Source organism: Oryzias latipes, chromosome 3 (assembly GCF_002234675.1).
Source record: "Oryzias latipes chromosome 3, ASM223467v1".
Classification (NCBI taxonomy): domain Eukaryota; kingdom Metazoa; phylum Chordata; class Actinopteri; order Beloniformes; family Adrianichthyidae; genus Oryzias; species Oryzias latipes.
Window position 1 is genome coordinate 12806846 of NC_019861.2, and position 14819 is coordinate 12821664.

General features: G+C 36.9%; 1 protein-coding gene across 2 annotated transcripts; it reads right to left on the bottom strand.

The window, feature by feature from the left end:
* Nucleotides 1–220: 220 nt before the first annotated feature.
* On the bottom strand, nucleotides 221–9726 carry cops2 (COP9 signalosome subunit 2). 2 transcript variants are annotated; one of them, XM_011488274.3, is made up of 13 exons: nucleotides 9581–9726; nucleotides 9027–9140; nucleotides 8863–8940; nucleotides 8642–8791; nucleotides 8456–8545; nucleotides 8258–8335; nucleotides 6143–6317; nucleotides 5872–6050; nucleotides 5306–5358; nucleotides 2536–2633; nucleotides 2361–2443; nucleotides 976–1034; nucleotides 221–723 (listed from the first exon to the last, which is right to left on the bottom strand). In XM_011488274.3, the coding sequence occupies exons 1-13, from the start codon at nucleotides 9632–9634 to the stop codon at nucleotides 579–581; spliced, it is 1356 nt and encodes a 451-aa protein (XP_011486576.3). In that variant the 5' UTR covers nucleotides 9635–9726; the 3' UTR covers nucleotides 221–578. The 2 variants fall into 2 exon arrangements, with proteins under 2 accessions (XP_011486576.3, XP_004066940.3); XM_004066892.4 differs by having other exon boundaries at nucleotides 8642–8767; nucleotides 9581–9725.
* Nucleotides 9727–14819: the final 5093 nt, after the last annotated feature.

Here is a 14819-nt window from a genome sequence, read left to right on the forward strand (position 1 = left end):
TTACTTATTACTTGAATTTAATGCACAATTGCACTTCTAACAGAAGTTATTTCTTGAAATAAAATGTTAAAAACTATGATATAATAAATTGGTCGTATTCTTTTTTTTGTCTTCAATAAAATGATATCTATATATATATATATCTATATCTATATATATCTATAGATATATATATATGATTTCTTTGTTTAATTCTCCGTTAGTTAGAGGCAGATCAAACTGCTGAGAGAAATCTGTTTATTATCATCAAGAAACAGTTCACATTAAAATACTGTGTACACAACTTCATACATCTTTGAAACGTTTTTTCTTTTTCAAATGAAGCATTTATTTGCTGTTCATGAAAAAAATTTGCTCAATATGAAAAAAGACAAAAAAGGAGGTGCAATCGTTTTCCTCTGATCAATTAACAAAAAAAAACACAAAAAAACATTTTCTTGGGAGTCTTCTTGAAACAGATGCATCTTAAAATCTGTGTTTTAATCTTGCCTGAGCAGATATTTGCGAGTTAGCAAAGTAGCATATTTTATGGATGTACTGGAACATGCAATTTTCCTAGTCTCTTATTTTATAAGCCATCATGTGAGTTTGCTAACAATGGCTTGGTTCAAGGAGTTCAGCTGATTTGTCCATTTGTCTAATGCTGTGTAGCGAGCTCCCCCTCTTTTCTGGTAGTCCAGTTCTAGTAGCTGGTTAACCTGGTCGATTCGGCCATGGATCGTACTTTAAAAAACAAACAAACATGAGAAAAAGGTGAGAAAATGTTGTTATTCTTAATATAAAAATGCAAAAATGAAGTTATAGTAAAAAATGGATCTTCCTTCTTTGAAAAATTTGCAAGTGAAACATTACAGCTAGAACTTGAAGCTATCTTTAGAGAATCACAATTACAGTTCAGCCCCTTACAGGAAAGAGGATGCAAATTATGAGGAAATGCCATTTAAGGAAAACTTGTCAGCACTTCTGAAAACATACTTATCTAAGATGCACTGCACCAGCAAACTTTCCACGTCACACACGTCGATGTTCAGCTCCTAAAAAACACACACGTTTTATTCTTACAACTAAATGTAAGAGACAGTCAGGCCGCACACAACAAAAAACATTTTCACTCTAAAGTAGACTCATGGTGGCATTGTGCAGGAAAATAAAACATCTTATTTCCAAATACAACATTTAGTTCCAATATTCACAACAAACTGCACTTGTTGTTGAAGTCCTTTAAAGATCCATGTAAGATGCTGCAGATCTTTCAACTTTGAAACTCTCGGCTTGAAGCTTGTGCAGTTTTGAGTCAGAGAGCAGCTCGGACGAGGAAAACAAAGACGTACATGGATCTACTTGTCTACAAGTGGATGCATCAGAATGGAGCAGAGCAGGACGCCTGTGGCTTGCTGTTGTAAGCTCTACATCAACACCTACAAGCTTTTTCCAATGGCATTTTTTGTCTGCTCCGATTTCACGATTAGAACAAAGAAATATTTAAAAAAAAAAAAAAAAGAGTTTTATGTGTAATGTCATTAATATAAGCCCTCCATCATGAGAACATGTCACAAAAACATGTTAAGGACATCAAAAACACTATTTTTTAAAAAGATTGGTTCTTTAACATGAATTGATTTCTCATTTACAGAAGTCAGTGGATCACAATTTTAGAAATTCACCAACAATAAAGTTAAAAGTCCTGCAGATCATAAGAACATTTTAGCCAATCACTTTTTCTCTGTAAACTGAGGCTCAAATTGATCAAATTGAAAAGTTAATGAAAATATGTTAGGATCACGTCTTGTTGTAGAGCATTTTACAATAAACCTACCAGTTTTGTTGAAGTATTATGTTAAAATATCAACTTAGCAACAACAACAAAATGAAGTCTTCACACCAAATCAAGAGTGGAAAATAAATAAAGCTAGTTGCTCTCACTAAAACTAGAATCAGAATCAGAAAGCCTTTATTATCATTGTTACACAAGAAACTTGTGACAACGAAATTCCGGTGCTCTCCAGCTGCTTGAACAATATAAATAAGTAATATACTAAAGAACAATAAAATAAAAGAGACTCTGTTTGTTTAATGTTGCTTTTAGCTCCATAAACACACGTGTCACCTATCACCTTGGAATCAGGAAGGCCTTCTGATCTGCATTTTCACCACTGATGCAGTAAAGCAGCTCAAGTTTAAACCATACCACATTATAAGTTCCGGTAACTATTTTATTTTTTATTTTTTCTGTTGTTAAACGTCACAAATGTATGTATTACTTTGACTCCTGTTTGTGTTGTAGCAGCCCATCCACATTCTTTTTTCTTTCCCTTCCAAAATAATGTGACTTTTTGCTTCGAAGGATGCTGGGTACTCACCTTAGAAATAAAAGGGATATGTATTCTGGTGTACGGTTTGATGAGCTTGATAAGTACTTGAGTTCTAATGTTACGCAGCAGCTCTGGAAAACATACACATATATCATCAATCAGCCACAGAGGATATAAACAAGTAGACACTTTCTTCCTCATTATACTAATATTTATCACTCACCCTCTATGTGCTCTCTAATGAAGGGGTCGTCCATTATGTTGCTGTGATTTGTTTTTAAGATTTTCTCAAATTCCGTGATGTCATTGTTCTGGTAGGCGCTGAAAAGGGAAAAACAATCCCAGTTGTTTCACTACAATACATTGTGCCCCCGTGACCTACACAAAAACTGCCATCCTGACACATTAAAAACACAATTCACTATAAATACTGAGACAATTTTGGGCGTGTGTTCTTAGTTTCTTGTTTATGTTCCACAACTCAAAATAATAAAATAAAATAAAAAAAATGCTTGAAAGAGGAGTACTAACACATGATCTTTATTTAAGTATGAGAACAAAAGACAAGGAAGCAAAAACATGAGGGAAGGCGTAAGCCTTGTTCTGGGATTTTTTTTTTTTAAAGTATTGCAATTTATGCTGATAGGAACAAAGTAAAGAGTTTATAACGAGATTACAATCACTGTTAACTAAGAATAAACAAAACAGAGCATTAAGTGCATTGTCTTTAAAGGGTCTATATATCGTGCAAAATTTGTTTTTTTGAGCTTTTAAGTATTTAATGCTAATTCCTCACAAAAAACAACCACAAAGCGGTTATTTGATCAAGTCACGCATTTCTGAGTGTTCCTCTAAAAACCTGGGCTCTGACCACCAGCACTTTCCAATCCATGAAAATGAGCAGGTTCTCACAATCATATGTGAGATCCCATATTTGTGAGAACTGTATGAAAGTGGGGAACCACCCCTCCCAGGAAGAGTCTGCGCTGGCAGCACTGTCCCCAGATTAACACACACACACACTTTCTCCACTGAGCTAGCTGTGATCGGCTAAAGCACTTTTCTTTTATACGCACAATGTACACATCCATCTTTGTAAGGAGTGAAAGGCGGTGCCTCAGAGATTGAGGCGTCTTACTGCTGGGTAAGAAAATCTGCTGAGAAAATAACTAATATAGCATTAAACATTTGTTCTTTAGTTTGCCAAAGGTAATATATTATGGGTAATATAATATAATTTACTCTGAAAGAATTGAAAAAAAGAGTGGTATAGGCGCTTTAATACAAAACATGACTAGAAAGGCAGAATTATGCTTTATACCATCTTTTAAAATGGTAAAATGATCACAACACACATTTACCACCAATCTTTCTCTTTTAATCCTATGACTGTTACATAATAACAAAGTGGTGCAAGGTGTACTTTGCACCACTGAATGAGACACTGGAGATTTCACCCCAGCTATAAAACACCAAAGGCTGGTGACAACCAAAACAATTACACAACTCAGTGAAAAACCAAAGACCAGTTTAGGAGGAACTTGACACAAAAGAACATACTTCTCAGCAGATATGATTTCATTGAGATGTCTATGTACAGATATACTAAAGCTCTCATAATATTGTCAATTGTTGCACAATGTTTCTTGCATATCCCAAAATGTTTTCTTTATCAACCAATAAGTATTTTTACATCAGATCTATCTCCTGGTCAGTTGTATCTCCTTATGCCATCTCCTTCTTGGACTTCCAAATCAATGTACCGTATTTTCCGGACTATAAGTCGCCCTTTTTTTCATAGTTTGGCAAGGGGTGCGACTTATACTCCGCAGCGACTTATATTAGAAATAAATTGAAATAAATACATTGTTAACCCTCCTGTTATGGTCATTTGTGAGGAACAGATATGATGTTCCTGGGTCAATTTGATGTATGAGGTATGTTAAGTGTTAAGAGTATGTTAAGTGACTCAGTGAATCAGCAAACCTTTTTTTACAGTAAGATCTTGAAGGCTAACAACATAATGTTCTATTTTCCAATTATTTCATAGATTCAGAAATGCAATAAAAATGACAACTGTTTCTACAAATACAGGATGAAAACAGAGTATTAGTTGGACAATGATGCTTCATGAAAGGAATAAATAAATAAGTATGAGAAAGAATTACTGTGAAATTATGAGATAAACAGTCTGCTATGAATGTGTCATATAAGGTTGTGAAAGTTAAAATGCGACTTATAGTCCAGTGCGACTTATCTGTGTTTTTTTCTACCTTATAATGCATTTTTGGGCTGGTGCGACTTATACTCCGGTGCGACTTATAGTCCGGAAAATACGGTATTTAAAAAAAGTAATTAATAATAAAAAAAAAAAACATCAAATGAAACTTTACAACACACTTTTTTTTGCTTCTTTTCTACTCCCTTTACATCCTATAATTCCCTGGCTACGGTAGCCATTTTTGGTCCAGTTGTTCAGCAGGGAGCGTATTTAGTCTTAGGAATCTCAGATTGAACCAAAGCTCAAAGAACTTCTATCTACATTTATCGTATTTATTTGTGTGGAAAACGTTGATTTGTTAAGTTGCTCCAGATTCCCATTTAACTAAATGTGTTTGGTTTTTTTCATGTGGTTGTTTTAATGCTGGACAAGCAAAACATGCAGCCATTGAACGCACGTTAAAAGTTAAACCAGGTCAAACTTTGACCAATCAGGGACTGGGATGTGGTAGTGATGTAAGAATGGCATCCCTTTTAATTCACAGAAGTACCAACCGTTTAAACATTGATCATAGAGGAGAAATAAATAATTGCGGTTTGTGCCTGGTCAGAATTCTGACACCAAGTCAGTCATATATCAGAATAGAGCTGTGAGCCTGGAGCAAGATTCACAGGATTTGCACCGCTGCAACATTTCACTCTTTTATTGACTTTAGCTGTTTTGTCCATGGCTTCCGTTGTGAAGTAAATACTTCTTATACCCAGACACTCACCTTACCAAGTTGGTCATAGCAAGAATTTCAGGGTCGTTTTTGTATGGTTTGGCCTTTGTGAAGAAAAAGAAAAAAGGTAATTAATAATACTTAAAAATCCTTTAAAGTTATGAAGTTATCTTTAAGGGGGAAAACAAAAGTATTGTTTTAAGACTTTTCAAACAGTTTAGAGACTTTATAGTGACAATATGCAACTCAATGGATTTTCTTGTCACGGTAATATTTAAGGTCGACACTGGAATCCATTTCTGTGGCTTTTCTATCTTTATCTCTATCATTATGTCACACAGTTCACATTGGAGATCCATGATATGATCTGGTGGAGAAGCTCCCTTCACACCACAGATTCAGCGGCAATGAACCAAGATGCTAACGTCATAGATGAAGAGGTTTGTTCTTTGTTGTGTAAGGCTTTGTCACACTCATTGTCATTACTTGTTTTTAACCCCAGACAGCCATTTATTTTAAGGGCTCTTTAAATAATTCAATCTCAAGTTTCTATATTATTTCTAATGCATTTGTCTATTTCTTAGAAAGGTGTAATAAAGTAGCCATCATTTTCTTACCTCTTGAGAGTCAAAAGGGTTTATTCCTGACTTCATTAGCATGTTTGCTAACACTAGGTACTTTAGGCAAGTGGTCCGCCTCGGGCTCCCGGACTCATCGTAGTTTTTGAAGGCCTCAAAGAAATCTGTGTGAGCTTTCTCAAACTCGCCTTCTCTCAAGTGCATCTTCCCCCCACACTCTACAGAAAACAAACGACACATTTATTAGAAAACATCACGTTGCTGTCACGTGTACACGCAGGAAACATTTACGTTTGCTGCATTTTTGTACCTCTTATGACCCCCATTATGAGTGGGTGAGGAATGGCAGATTTAATGTGAAGAGACTGTTCATACAGGGCCTTCAGTTTCTTGTTGTTTTTCTGTGCGGTGTACATCTGGATTTCCAAGGCGTAAATCTCCAACAACTGTGTGCCTTTCTTAAGGTCATCCTCTCCATCATCTGTCTGGAATTGAAAAGAAATGCATGGACGGATGAGCAAATGTGACAGTACTAAGGATATCCCAATCCGGTTTTATGGGCCCAGATCCGATTCCGAGTCCTTTGAGTATCTGCTGATACCACATCCCAATCCAAACGTTGTGGAACACGTTTACAAATGTTTTCCCCAGTTATTATTTAATTGAGATTCTTTTATCATTTAACACTTTAACAGTTCACCTCTGTGAAAAAGATTGAACAATCAAGCAAAAATAGTACAACTATTAACTAGAAAAAATCTGGACTACTAACTAGTAAAAACAGGTGATAATTGGTCATGTGAAAAAGTTTGGTTACTGTAGCCTTAGTATCTTTAGAGGTATTGATCTTTTTTTTATTGTGATTCAAATCTCCATTAAAAATTCTTTAAATTAAAGATGAATTTCTTTAAAAGAAAAAACGCTGCTGTAGCATAAACATGATGATGAGTGTTCATGACTAGTTCATATCAATGTAACCATTTGTTAGTTTTGGTTGTTGCTCTTTTCCCCGCAGCAGCAACTCACTGCCGCCTCTCTGTCGGCAGCATGGAGAAAGCCATTCTCATTAAAAAGTAACAAAAACCAAATCTTTTTTTCTGTTAAAATGCCTTTGGAAGTCATTGTTTGAGTTGAGACAAAACCCAAGAGACACTTGCTGTCAGTTTCAAACATTGATTAAAAGAATTATTGAGCCTGGAAGTTGACATCTGTTAACTTTACTGTTTTTGTGCCTCCTGCTCAAACTAGTGTTTTATGACATTAAAATGTTGTGGTCCATTCACGATTTGCAGACGTAAGTAGAGTATTTTTTTGAAATAATAAGCTTGAAAAATACAGCGCTGATCATAATAAGAATAACATCAATATCTTATCCCTGATCGGGATCAACAATCGATTTTGATCAAGTCTGAAATTCTGTGATCAGGCTTGATTTCCGATCACATGATCGGATAGGGGAATCCTAGACATTACATCATTGTGGTAAAATAAATGCTTCTTTTTAGACCATATTTATTCTTCCCAGTGATCTACTGAAAACTCGATTAGTTTACAATTTTAGGGGCAAAACCAAATCAAACAGGCCTCAGGGCTTCAATTCAAAGACTTCACATAAAAAGTTAGTTTGAGGGACTCTGTTCAAACCATCTCCACTTTTACAAACAAATAAAGTGCAAAGTAAGTTTTTGCCTTTAAGTAAAAAACTTTGATGCATTTCTAGGTCTCAGTGCTCCGCTCTATAGAAAAGTAGCTGCTAAGAATGGGAAATATATCGGTGCCAGTATCGGTATCGCCTGATATACGTATAACTGGAGTTTTTCGGTATCGGTCCAATATTTAAAAATGTACCAATATTTTTCAGACTGCTTTTTCTTTTTGAAATGTATACTTGTTCCTAATAGATTTGGAGGTCAGTAATTGACTGTTTTCAGGTAAATGTTATTTTGGATAGGGATACATGTTGTTCATAATAGATCGCGGGCAATGGGGAGCTTATGGTTTACAGTTATGTCCAATATTCAATAAATGGTCTGAATGTTTAGACATACATTTTCAGATAAGTTTTAAAGTGATACTTGTTCCTATGAGATCCTTTGCTGTATGTTAAAAGGGCCAAGTACATTGTGATTATCCACTAAAAGAAAAGTGGGGCATTTCTAATAAAGAAACAAAACAGAAATCTAAACTTTGTGTTGTTGCAGACGCTTAAATATTGGTATCAGCAAATATCGGCTATCAGCCACAGTTGCAGGGAAAATATTGGTTACCGGTATCGGCCAATAAAAATGTATACCACCCCATGCCTAGTAGCTGCCTTGTGTTTTGATGCCTTCTGTGTGTACTGGATGCCTCACTGCAGCAAATGTTTGGCAACACAAGCCCAGCACAGAACACAATCCTAAAAATATAAAAAGATCAGAATTACCTGACATGATTGGTGAAGTTGCCTTAAGATCTTCTGGAGCTTTCCATACTCTTCTCTCTCCAAGTACAACTTCCCCAACTGCATAAACATAAACCCAGAAATCAACGTTTATTGTCGCAAAAAAATAAAAATAAATTATACTTCGGGAAGACGTTTTTTTTTTTTAAGCAAAGAAAGTTTTTAGAGAAAATTGTTTACCTTTGTGTTGGTTTTAAACCATAATCTGTCATTTTTTGCATCTTTCAAAGCCTCCAGAGTGGTTTCATAAAACTCTTGTAGTAAGTCCATCTGCCATCAATGAATAGATTTTAGAATGGGGCATATAAAGTGTGGCGATGTGAACCTAAAGGAGCAAACTAAAAAGTCCACACAGCTCTTCCCTACCTGTTTGGAGGTAGATATATAGTCCAGAATGGAGTTGATAGACTTCTCTGAATAGTTTCTGGTGACAGCACTTCTTATGTATGTAAGGAGCTGCTTGTATCTGTTCATCATCTCTGGAAAGTTAGTCTGTGACGTTTCAAAATACAAAAACTGTCAAAGATTACTCAGATCCAACTCTAAATATGAAAATAACAAGAATACAACTATTTTATGCAGCTTACCAGTTTAAAGTTGATTTTAATCATCTGTTTAAGTGCTTTGAACCCCCATTCCCCCTTCTCTCCCTCAAGTTCCAATACCTGAAAGTAGCAAAAAGTCATCAACAACTCATGTGTTTTAAAATATCATAAAGTGTGTACGTTAGTTTGGTGGTGTGCGACTCCACCTTCTGGAAACTGCTGAGAGCTGCTTTGGGATCGTCCTCCTTCAAAGCTTTGGAGTTGTAGTACTGGTTTTCCAGGTCCACGTTAGGCTCAGAATTACTGTCTTCGGAGTATTCCTAGTTTTAGAACAAAAAGCGAGTCACTTCCGAAATCAGAAAACTCAGAGAAAACGTAACCCGATACATTATTGTGAGAAAAGGCACAACAGCCATGAGCTAACGTTTGGTTAGCCAACGACAAGGTTGTGCAAAAACAAATATATAATGAAGTCAACAGTTGAATCGTAGAAGCAAAAACTAAGACATATACTAAATACTAACTATCCGTTCAGTTTAGCGATAGAAAAGCTGATTCATTTAGTTAATTAACATCTTATAGCGACAACATTAAGCTTGCAAAATAGCTAACATTTTTTCTGCAGGCAACTTAACGTTAGCAACAAGCTAACGAACAGCTAGCGTTAGCAAGCCCACGCCATTGGCACGTTCCTGCTTTGCCCAGCGGACAAATGATTTAATTTGTTTTTCATGCAGTATAGCATTTGTCATGGAAGTACCAGGTCGTAATCCTCCTCGTCATCGCACATAAAATCATCCTCCATGTCCGACATCTTGAAGATGTTCCTGTTCCTACTACCCAGACTATCAGTATTGCGGCCTGCTCTGTGTTTTGCAGCGTTCAAGTGGTGAGTCGAACGGTGCCGCGATACGCACTGACGCATGTCCGTCGACAGATGGCGCTGTATGACAGTGTCTATCCATTGACCATAACACAAGTGCTATTTATATTAAAAAAAATGATAAAATAAATAAATAAAGGATCTATATTTTTATTAAATTTTTGTTTGGCCTACAGTCAACCAATCTATCTGCGTGTGTGTGTGTGTGTGTGTGTGTGTATATATACATACAATGTGGTTTATTTTTGGATTAATTATAAAGGATTTAAATAAATAGACTGCAATTGTCATGAACTAAGCAGAAGGATCAGTATTTAGTCAGCTCTGAGCAACTTCTATGTTACATGGATTTCCTGAGTTCCCAGCAGCACCGTCTGCCACACAGAGTGCATAGGCAGCACTGCATCTCCAATCTCTGTGTGTCACTCTGTCAATCATTCTGCACTGGATCATTGAAAGATTTTGAGTCCTGAAGCTTTTTTTGCAATCAGTGCAAATAGCATATTTGTCATCTGTTTATTTTAAAAACAAAAAACTGATGAATGGCAATGAATAACTCAAGTGTATCGTCTGATGAACTCAGCTTGGACACGATTTTTACAGTTTACAGACACAGATGAGTAACAGCAATATAGGGAAAGAATTATTCCGGAATTGAATTCTAAGAATAATAAACGTCTGGAGAGTAATATTCTTGAAGCTATCGTGTGTGTAAAAAATCTCCTTTTTGTCTTTTTGATGTAACTGACAGTGTTATTGCATTTTTTACACATTACGTGGTGTGACGATTCAGCTTTCTACAGTCTACACATACAAGTCAGAATGTTGTAATCATTAATGGTGACACATCTTTAAGTGAGCGTTCAGTTAAGTAACGTTATAGTTTGAGCACACACCCATTAGCCGCATGCGTGACAGTGTACAAAGCCAACAGCAATGCCATGTGTTATGTCTGTCAGCATTCCATTGATGGAAGGTGCTAGCATCAACACTGAAGAATCAATGCCAGAATTGTGTGGATCTGACACAAAATACACACTACACTCTAATTTGTCATCACAAAGCCCATAGAGCCTCCTGAAATGATGTGCCATTAGACTTATTCACAAACCTGAAGTATACAATTAGACACAGAAAATTAACCAGAGGGAGAACCATCAAAGGCATGCACACCCCAGCTGGGGTTGGGAGAGGCTTTAGTGTTTATAAGGCAAGTGGGAGCTTATTACAAAAGCCTGATGTAGCTCAGACAACAATATTTCAGAAACAAGTACAATTGGAAGACATTTATCTCTCTGGTGGAGTCAATAAGGAAATCCCCCTAAAGTAACATTTATCAGTGTGTAAAATGAGAGTTCAAGTGTTGCATGTGACCGTAAAGGTTAAGTGCTTGTCCTGGAACACGGCCTGCTTAATCCAAATTAAAGGCCCTCGCTTATAGGTACTCACAAGAAGGTGCAAACCCTTGATGTCTTGCTGCCAAGCTGCCTGTAGATTATTACTCATACATTAAAACACATGCACACAGTTCTATGCCAACAACCTGCAAAGCTGGCAGCACGGCAAAGCCTCTCCTCAGGCCATCACAGCAGCGCTCACTTCCCAACCTATTCAAGATGCGTGACTAGCCAGTTTGTTTTCTCTCCATTAACTTTTTTTTTGTGTGGCATTTTTACAAGGGATGTTGAAGCGTGTCTCAATTTTATGCAACAAGCTCTGTGATGTGGGGTTGTTATTCCACGTAAAATCCGACTTCCAGGGGTTGTAATTGCCAGTGCAGCCGTCCACACGCACTCCTCCTGCGTGACACGCAAGCATGATGTGTGGTATGTGCACTTTGAGTGGGGTAAGTGGGTTTGAGGGTACTGATATATGTGGCAAGTTTGTGTGTGTGAAAAATGTAAAGCTGTTTTAAAAAAAAGCAGAGTGTGCTTTCTACTTCAGCTTATGGCCCTGCTCCTGCACACGATGATTAACCCTATAAAGTCCATCAAGAAAATGACAGAAAATTATATTCTTTTTGGAAAGAAGATGTTATTAAAACCCTTTGATGAAATCCACAAAAAACATTTTGCAATATCATTTTTTATAATATATACATATAGATGGGATCAATTATGATATGTTGGGTTAATGATAATCCAGTACATAGAAGAAAAGATGGACGAAGTTATAACTGGTTTTCAAGGAAGGTTTTGATCATATAAATGAGTAAGGGGTCTCAGAAATGAGTGTGTCAAAGTTGATACAAATACGAGAAAGAGAAATAAAAAGCGTCACAGGAGACACATTGAAAAAATCAGGATAAAACAACAATAACACAGAAAATCATTAAAATATGTAGTAAAGTCCAGTGTATCTGGGACTGCTTTCAGTGTATCAGATTGAATAGGAATACAAATATTTTAAAATTTCTACTATATTTTTTACTCAAAATTGAGATTATCAGTAATTTAAACATTAAGATTTTTGAATGAGTTCGTGTTGTATGTTCGTCTATTTGTTTTACCTGTAAGTAACAGCAAATTTCTTTAGGCTATTGTATTTTTTAATTACTGCAAAAAAGCCAAAAAAAACCTGTTAAAAGGTTTCTCTGCACCACTGAGAACCAAAGTATCCCACCCACACTCAGTAATATTACCTCATCCCAGCACAGATGCTCCCTATTTTTATTGGGTTTTCTTTTTGGATAAAAAATAAAAACAGATGCGTCTCAAATGAAAATTAGGCCTTTAGGTCAGGTTTATGAAGCAGAAAGCAGGATGAGATTCTGTGAAATGTCTATAATGGTCCCAACCTTCGCCCTGCTGTGAGCATTTACTCTCTCCTGTTGCTCATACTTAAAATAATTAAAAAAGCAGACTGGGTATGTTTAGATGTCTTTACATATGAGTTCTGTTGGTTACTTTCATTAGCTGGGTTTATTTCCTTAGATTTGCCAGATGTTCATTGATGTAAACAGAGTCCAGGACAAGTTACCCTCTGTTGTCATGATACGTACCTGTTTGAGTAAGCACAGAGATTTATGCACATGTGCTCAACAGAGCACGGATGAGGTATGACTGTGAAAGCACTTGACAGAAGAGGAGTAATAAAATGTTTGCTTTTGAATAACTCCTCTGACCTTTTATAGTGTTTCAATACAACACTTTTGACCGACTGAAAGACTAAGCAGGTATCTCTGGATTTCATAAAAACTCCAAATAAATGGATCACATCACTTTCCAGAAACTCAACTCCGTTTTTTTGCTTCAACCTTATTTCATTCCATCATGGCAACTCAAAAATATAGTATCTAAATTGCTAATTTGGAAAAATTTGACATGTTGAGCACTTCAAGCTATTGGAGCCTGCTTAATTCAGGCTCAAAAGGTTGAGGTCATTTTAAATTGCAATACAGTTTTAATTAAGACAACTTTGAATTGTTGATAAAGTAGCCTGGTTCTATTAGAACTTTTTAAGGCGAATTTGTGAACTGTGTTGCTCAGTAAAGTTACGTTTTTGTGTGACATTTTATTTCAGCAGGTGTTGTCTCAACTCATTTTGTATTCCAACCGTGTTTAGAGTGTGGTAAGGGACGCGCTTTTGTTCTAGTTGGCTGGAAGACCATTGGACACCTGTACAGTCAATTCAGTTTTGTGCAAAACAAACTGCTCACCCAAATTGTAAATGTCCATAATAAAATAAAATGCCATGTAAACACAAATGACAGCCCTGAGCTGAAATTACTGTTTATTCCAGCATGAGCTTGTGTGTTTGTTATATTCCGACTAGCAACCACTAGAAGGCACTTCAGATGTGTGTATCAGTATTATCAGTATTTAGTAATACAGTGATACAAAAAGTTTAGGTGACTTAAGCATGTTCTTTATGCCAGTGTTTCTCAACCCTGGTCCTCGGGGAACACTGTCCTATGATTTTTCAATCGAACCCTGCTCAATCTCACCTTCCTTTGATGACTGCCATTGTCAGGATTCTGCAGACGATGATGAGTTGAATCAGGTGTACATAGGCAGGGCAAAATGCAGAAAATGCAGGATAGTGTGCCCTGAGGACCAGGGTTAGGAAACACTGCCTTGTGCTATGGTTATCTGAATAAAGGTCATCAAATATCTGCTGCGCTATGACAATGTGGCCTGGTGGTGCAGGACTGTTTAAATCTCTTCTAACTGAAGATACAGACAGCCTGTAAAGCACATTTGCTCTTAGAATTGGCGCAGTGGTTAGCGCTTTTGCCTCACAGCAAGGGGGACCTGAAACAGAACACCAATGGGGGACCTTTCTGTGTGGAGTTTGCATGTTCTCCCCGTGCATGCGCGGGTTTTCTCCGGGGACTCCGGCTTCCACCCGCTGTCCAAAAACATGTTTCATAGGTTAATTGGTTACTCTAAATTGTCCATAAGTGTGAATTTGAGTGTGCATGGGTCAATGATTGTGGACTGACTGGTGACAAACAGACTTTCGACCTGTGCAGGATGTCCCCTGCCTTTTCCCGCAAAAGGCCAGGATAGGCTCCGGCAGCCCCGTGACCCCGAAAGGGACAAAACAGATTAGAAGATGAATGAATGAAAAAAAAAGTATTTGCACTTACATCACACCCACAGTACACTCAGCACAGTAAGATAGAATGCATGTGTTTGAACTGCAGAGGGAAGTCAGAGTAACCCAGTACTTCTCAATTATGTTTTGCCAGGCCCCCCTTAGGAAAAAGAAAATGTTTCGCGCCCCCACTACCCCCCCCCCACACACACACTCTCGCACGGTGACAATATATTAGGTTAGTATCTATAAAAATTGTGTGAGTATACCTAAAATTGTATCTTCAGACATTAACAAAAAAAAAAAAACAATATAAATCCACTTTCAACAAATAAACTTTATTTAGCCACACAGAAACCTTGATTCTTTTTCTAAATGATCGATTGTTTATTTATGATCTCATAAATGAGCTGGGTAGCTCGGTTGGTAAGGTAAAAGGCTACCACGCAAGGATCCAGGGTTACTATCCAGGGTACTGAGGGCAATTGCCATATCAATGGCGAGCAATTAACATCACTCAGTGGGGGCCCTTGGGCAAGACCCTTAACGCTAACGCCTACCAAAATGAATGTGCTTG

Bases quoted from the DNA above. Each gene is read 5' to 3' on its own strand.
- cops2 (XM_011488274.3), bottom strand. From the start codon at position 9,634: ATGTCGGACATGGAGGATGATTTTATGTGCGATGACGAGGAGGATTAC. The intron at 5,359-5,871 runs GTAAGAAAATGA...TTCTTCACAAAG, and splicing joins ACCCTTTTGACTCTCAAGAG to GCCAAACCATACAAAAACGA. The intron at 724-975 runs GTATGTTTTCAG...TGTTTTTTAAAG, and splicing joins GTGCAGTGCATCTTAGATAA to TACGATCCATGGCCGAATCG.